This window comes from Poecilia latipinna, unplaced genomic scaffold, assembly GCF_001443285.1.
Source record: "Poecilia latipinna isolate Pla-1442-1.1 unplaced genomic scaffold, P_latipinna-1.0 Scaffold2393, whole genome shotgun sequence".
Lineage (NCBI taxonomy): Eukaryota > Metazoa > Chordata > Actinopteri > Cyprinodontiformes > Poeciliidae > Poecilia > Poecilia latipinna.
In genome coordinates, this window is record NW_015115009.1 from 78,999 (window position 1) to 85,834 (window position 6,836).

Sequence of the window (6,836 nt, forward strand, 5' to 3'; positions counted from 1 at the left end):
AACACATTGATTTTTTTATTTTAAAAAATTTTTTTTTTTTTTTTTTTTTTAGAGAACAAATAGCGTAATGAAGACCAAAAAACACAGCAGACAGGTCAGGGAGAAAAGTGTGGAGAAGTTTAAATCAGGGTTATATTATAAAACTTTATCTCTAGCTTTTGAAAATATCACCAGCAGCTCTGTTCCATCTAAACATCCAGTCACCCATTATTTGAAAATGGAACGAGCATGGAAATATACACAATTATGTGCAGCAGAAAATGAACACTGCACACCTTCCTGATGGTGAATCATGGCAGTGGCAGCATCATGGAATAGGAATGTTTTTCTTCAGCTGGGAAAGTGAAACTGCTCAAAATAAGACAGGTGGAGCTAAATACAGGGCATACAGAAGAAAACATGTCAGAGGATACAGATACCTGTACTGTGGGTCGGTTCACCCTTCAGCAACACAAAGTTCCACATGCAGCCAGAACGGTATTGAAATGGTTTAGATTACATATTCATCTGCTGAAATGACTGAGTTCAAGCTCAGACATAAATCCAGTTTTTCGTCTTTGGCAAGACTTAATTTTGATGTCACAGACACACTCCATCCAATGTGACAAATTTACAAGTATTTTGGAAGGATTGTGTAAAAGAACATCTGTTTCTAGATACATCAAGCCTTAAAGACTTGCAGTTATAATTGCTGCAAATATTGTTCTACACAGTATTGAGGGAGTATGTATATACCTACCCCACTTTTCAGATTCATAATTAATAATAACAATACTACTTTGCTTTAATCTGTTTTAGTCAGAGTTGTTTATGACAGAAAATCTAAAAATGCTTTTGGGGATGAATAGTTTAGTAAGAGACTGTTTATAAGGTAATTATGATAAATATGAGTTGTATGGAGCAAAGACTTCTGCCATTTTTATCCAGATAAAAAGTAACTTTCAGTGTTCTTGGACGTTTGAGGATTTCAAAGCTATAAACCTTTTACGTCTAGCTTTCCATGTAATCTCGACATCATTTTAGCCATAATTTTAGCTGTTAAGATCTGTGGGTTCGTAAAGCTTGTGTACCACAAAAATACAAAATTACAAAGAACACTGTTTTGCGCGATTCATATTTTGTTGAATAGTGGTGAATCCAGTTTTTCTAGTAGCTCCTGAAAGCACCACTAGTCCCGCCTCCCCGTTGTTCCTGTTCTCGCGGCTGCGCAGTTCAGAGAACTGTGCTGCTGAAGGAAAGTTTGTATCCCTCTCCGAGCTGACGGACCTACCGCTGTATGATGCTGCATTTCTCGGAGGACAGAAACGGCGTTACTGAAATTCTGCTCCCGAGAAGAAAACTGAGCTGAACGGACATGGCCGCTCCAGTCACTCAGGAGAAGCGAGCTGCCCTGCCGCGGGTCTGGGGTCAGTTTGTCCAGGAGCTGAATGGAGTTTCCGCTGTTGGACTCTGCGTAGTGGCCTAACCACAGCCAGCAACACAGTCACGGGGAGAGACTGTTAAACATGATGCTCCCTCTCTAATGAGAAGACACTGATTCTCATATTTTCACTGGCTTTATCTGTGACCACCAATATGTCCGACCAAAGCTACTACTGGACCGTTCTGCCCAGCTACAAAACCAGTTTTGTGACTGGAGCAATGATGAGAAGGTCGAAAAGGTAACGAACGAATGCTGTTTGGGAATATAAATACGTGGTGGTCTTTATGAAGCGCTGCTGCACTGTATTTACAAGCCAATTGTTGAACGCTTAGCCAATTCACAGCATGCAAAAGCAGTATTTTTACCATTTCTTCAGTGTTTTTCTACATTTATCAAATGGACGTTTATTGGGAGTCATTCAGTGTCGGTTACATCCGCCCTAGATCTTGTTTCCTACGCAGAAACGTGGCCTGTTAGGACTTGTGTGTGTGTGTTTATGCATGTGTGTGTTTAACACAGACGGACTGCATTGTCTGCTGCCAGCTGTCTCATAAAGCGACACCAAGACTGAGAGCTGGTCGATATCCGTTGTTGATGCGGTTAGAGAATGTAGTTTGGCTTTTAATTGTCAGGTAAATGCGATCAACCTTAACAGACTGGCCCGTAATGCCTGAAGGACCTGCCTGCCTTTGTCAACAAGAGAGGATCTATAGAGGATCCTCTTTGTCATTATCCCTGCTATGTTTCTTCATCTTTGTATTTACTGTTGTAGTTACCTCTAGAACTATTAGATTTCATCATCCAATGCAAATTATTGATTCTATAAACTGCAGATAATAAATAGAGCTCCCTACTTCAAGCAGACACAAACGTCAAATTTAAAGATACCACCCCTATTTTTCTTTCCAATCTCTCTTTTAGATTGTAAAAGTAGTTTCTGACCAACATGCCATGGCCATGGTTTTCTGTTAATATTGCTGTTGTGTTATAAATCATTATCCATTCAAGAAAAAGTCTGCCCTCCTCACCCTCCGCCTCTGGTGACATCACACTAGGCAAACATTGGGAGTTCCTTGAATATGGCCAACTGTATTCAATGAAAGAATACTTTATTTGTCCCAACGGAAAATTAAATGTCATAAATCACATCATCCAAGTATCTTCAAAGAGTTGATGTGGATGAAGATGCTATCGGCAGAAAGGATCTGTGGTAGCAGTCAGTCTTGCAACGTATCAGAAGAGACCTTTGACTGAAGACCGTTTCTGTATGACAACCTTATGTTAACAGCTCAGCATCTAGGCAGTGGAGACGATATTCCACAGTAATGTCCTGGAGGAGACCATCAGATGGCCAGTGCTGCTAATCCACCTCATTTGGTTTTGCTGTTCCTTCTTAAATCTCAGTCTGGACTTACGGCCAGAAAGCCGAGCTTAGAGATGGAGTCTTGGATATGATCCTTACGTGTTATGATTGACAGAAGAGATGGTTTGAACTTCCTCTTTCTCTCCCTTCTCTGCATCTACGAAGCTTTCTTTTCAACTCCTCTGGGGTCAAAGTTCAGGTATTATTTTAGCTTTAGCTGCTCCTACAATGAGAGCAGACTCCTTCAATCTGCGCAGCATCCAAAACTAGAAGAAAGGTTGTCCAAACATGCAACACCACAACAACAAAAAAAGTCAAACAAAAAGAACAAATCAGAACTAACACAGCAGAGCCACTATGAGCGCCACAATTCCAGAACCTTTTCATTGTTCTGTCCTCTTTATCTGCTTGTTTTCACTGAGTAAAATGTGATTTTTCTATTACAAGACCTGTGTGTTGTATAGAAGCAGTTTGATTAGCAGGGCACATGGGAATAGTCATTGTTTCATCAAAGATTTTCAGCAGTAATTTTGAGCCAGGTTTGTATCATAAAATGATGCGATCCAGTGATTCCTACAGAATTGCTGCTTCACCTTTGTGGACAGTGAGAGTTGTTGAGGTGTGCTAAAGTATGGGTTCAGATCCACTACTAATCAAATCTGACATTTTACTCATATCTCTAACGTTACTGGCCTTTTGTGAGGATCCCACAGTCCAGTGTTGTGTCCAAATGCAAACAGACCTGGAAGTGCTAGCTGCTCACATGGTCTGGGTGTGATACAGCACTGCTACTTTTGCACATTCTTGTCTGTTTCTTTATTAGGACAGACTGTTTGTTTATTTTGTCTGATAAGAATAAAATTGGAACAAATCTTAGGCAAACTCAGGCTCCTGATTGCTTCATTTTTCTCCAACCTTTTTGGGGTCGAGGCCACATAAGTGGCTGAATCTGCCTCGGCACCGACCCAGAAACGTCGGACTCTGTTAACATCTCGTTGGCTCAGTAGTTTTAGATTGCCGCCAGACTGAAAGAAAGTCAGCATTGCCAGGATAAGGAGCAGAAAGCAACATGGAATTACACCCAGCCTCTTTCCACGAATTATACCCAAGCTAAAACGAATTGTAAGTGAGATGAGGACTAATGTACAAAGAGCTAATTTGCAGTTTCTATGAAGTGTTACAAAGCCTGCAGGCAGAGCATGCAGCGGAGTCATGCAGGAAGTGGACAGAGTCACTTTTGATCTTAAGGTTACTGGGTCAGGATTTTAATGGGACTAAATCTGGGTGGGTTACTTCAGCTAAAATAAACACTCTTTTGCTACCATATATATTGTTTTTTTTTTTTTTTCATTATTCGTATATCGAATTATGCTTCTCAGAAAAACGCTGTTATAGGCTTCATTGTAGCCCATTAAGAGATACCAATGATTATATTGGTTCTCCAGTTTTGCATGTCTATAAATGTAATTGCAGGTGTCATAAAACGCCTGGTGTTTCCCTTATCACCATAACTCACTTCAGTTCATAGGTTGACGCCGTTTTATTTTGCTGTGCTGATAAGACTAGTGAGCACCACATGCTACTTGTTGATCATCAGCGGACCATGAGCTAACCTCATCTCTCCTCCCTGATTCCCTGCTCTCTCTCAGTTCCCGTAACAACAAGAGGAGGAGTTTGGCGGTCGGGACTCCGTCGCCCACCCTGTCGCGACCTCTTTCACCTCTTCATCTCGCAACAGGTACTCGTTTATCTACTCTACCTTGTGCACGTTAATGTTTGGCAGTCTGGAATGAATGGATTGAGGCGTTGATGTGTGCTGTCGCATACATGCTCCCTCAGCTTTGTTTTGATTCCATGTGTCTTTAGGAAAACATGACAAGGGTTCCCCTTTCTCATTATCTTGTTTTTCATAACTTCCTTTAACACACTTTTGCTCACAAATTTAGCTGGTTAACTTATGTAAATATGGTTGGAATGTAGCTTTTCTTAATATCAACAAATGTTAAAGCTGCAGTTTCCAAGCTGAGATCCTGCCTCACAGAGCCCTTCCCCCGCAACTCGGCTCCTTCAGACTAGCTCAGGGGTGCCCAAAATCGGTCCTCGAGGGCCAGCATCCTGTATGTTTTAGTTCCCTGGTGGTAATATAAACCTTTTCAGCATGTCAATGTTCTTAGGCCTTCTAACAAGCCATCATTTGATGCAGGTGCGTTAAACCAGGGAGAGAACTAAAACGTGCAGGATGCCGGAACCTCGAGGACCGACTTTGGGCACCCCTGGACTAGCTGGACTGCTACCACATAGCATTTTTATGACAACTGAAGTTAACATAGTTACTTGATTGTGCTATAAAATGGCACTGTGTGCCTGGAAAATACATAATACTGCCCCTTTAAGTAAGATTTGATGTGTCTGTTCCAGCTGGAAGCAGTCCCTCAGAAAGCCCCAGGAATATCTCCACTAGCACCTCTTCCAACTTCCAGTTCGCCCGCAGGTAAATCAGATGCTTTTATTGTTCAATTCCACTTAAGCAAATCCACATCACAGCAGCAGATTTTCTCACAGTTCAAACTGGGAATTGGGAATCAACCAATTGATTCAAGAAGAAGCCACTGGTAAAATTACCCCTGTGTTGCTTACCAGACAAAAGTGTTAGCTGATCGATCAGAAGATATAAAGTCGTCACCATTACCACTACACAGGGTTTCCTTTCTTGGTTGGTGATGGTTTCATGCAAATTTTCCAAAGAAAGTTAGCTGGCTTTCATATCACATGGCCATGCTACACTTCTCTTTTACACAGATCTTTCCTTTTCCTCGTCTTCTCAACTTGCGGATAATAGCTTTTTACCAATGAGCAGCTGGCAGTGTTTCCGTGGAACTTCACGGTTCTGGCAGGACTTGTTTGGAATCAGTCCTGTTTCATATTAGCAATGAAGTCTGTTAGGCTAGATCCAGCATGAGATGGTCATGGTATGAGGAATATGAATCAGGGTTCCCTCATAGAAAAACTTGATAACCTGTTGTTATTGTAAGACATTGTTGACAATACTTAACAAATAGTGTATTAAAAAAAGCAAACATAAAAAAGTCTATCTGCTCTGGTATAGACTTGCTGCTGGATATTTACTTCTAGCAGAAGTAAATATCTGCTGGATGGTATTTACTTCTTAACTATAGATTTAAACAGGGTTGCCAACATTGTTGGGTGGGGCTCTTTAACTTTTGACACTTTGCCAGTGTGCGTTTTAATATATTTCCAGAATTCCAAATTTGTGCTTCTTGTAGTGAGGGGAAAGTTTCAGCCAGCTGAGTGGCAGATTAAATTTCAGTATTAAATTTCTCCTGGACACAGCCTGCCACAACGCCAGCTGTTCTGGTTTTGTACTCACACAAGTTCTGCTGTGATTATGTTATGCTAGCACTGATTAGCTGTACATGTGCTGGCTTGCCTAAGCAGAGAGGAAAGTCATGTTTTAGTGCAATAAAAATAACTAATGAGAGGAGCTTTATGTAGTTGCATGTTTCTAATAAACAGTAAGCCTATGTTTCAACAGAGAATGCTGGGAAACTTCCTAGCATCTACTTTTATTTTAGCGTCTAGTTTTGGGTCACCAGTTCAAATTTGCAAAAAAGCTGCTGGGCAATTAGACCAGTGTTTCTCAACCTTTTTTGGGCCAGCGCCCCCCCAGCCTTTATCCAGGTCCCTCACCGCCCCCCACCAAAGAATTTGTAGGCTATTTTGCACTGACAATTATTTTATTATTAATGTTACTATCACTATTGTAGATGTTTTGATTTTTATGCTTGTTTCTGTATTTATCATCAAAAATAATTTCCCAGAGAACAAATAAGCAATGTGAATAGGAATTCACAGGTGTCTACAAAAAATGCAATGAACATTCAACTTAAAATCGGTAGGCCTAAGAGCAACCAATCAGAGTGGAAAAATATTCTTCTTCTGTGCCATTTTCTAGTTGTTAAATATTACACAAAATGACCAGATAAAAGATGTACAACAATAGCAGTTTAAACTTTGATCTATTTGCAAAAC

The 6,836-nt window shown here is 40.7% G+C and overlaps 1 protein-coding gene across 8 annotated transcripts in view; it reads left to right on the forward strand.

Moving 5' to 3' along the window:
* mast3a (microtubule associated serine/threonine kinase 3a) overlaps positions 1 to 6,836 on the forward strand; it is an 85,116-nt gene that overhangs the window by 8,042 nt on the left and 70,238 nt on the right. For 7 of the 8 annotated variants that reach the window (XM_015019240.1, XM_015019243.1, XM_015019238.1 and 4 more), the window contains exons 3-4: positions 4,436 to 4,524; positions 5,205 to 5,277. In XM_015019240.1, the coding sequence (XP_014874726.1) occupies positions 4,436 to 4,524; positions 5,205 to 5,277 (162 nt within the window). Of the gene's footprint in view, positions 1 to 1,224; positions 1,662 to 4,435; positions 4,525 to 5,204; positions 5,278 to 6,836 lie in introns of those variants that run through there. The other variant, XM_015019239.1, reaches the window with a different exon arrangement.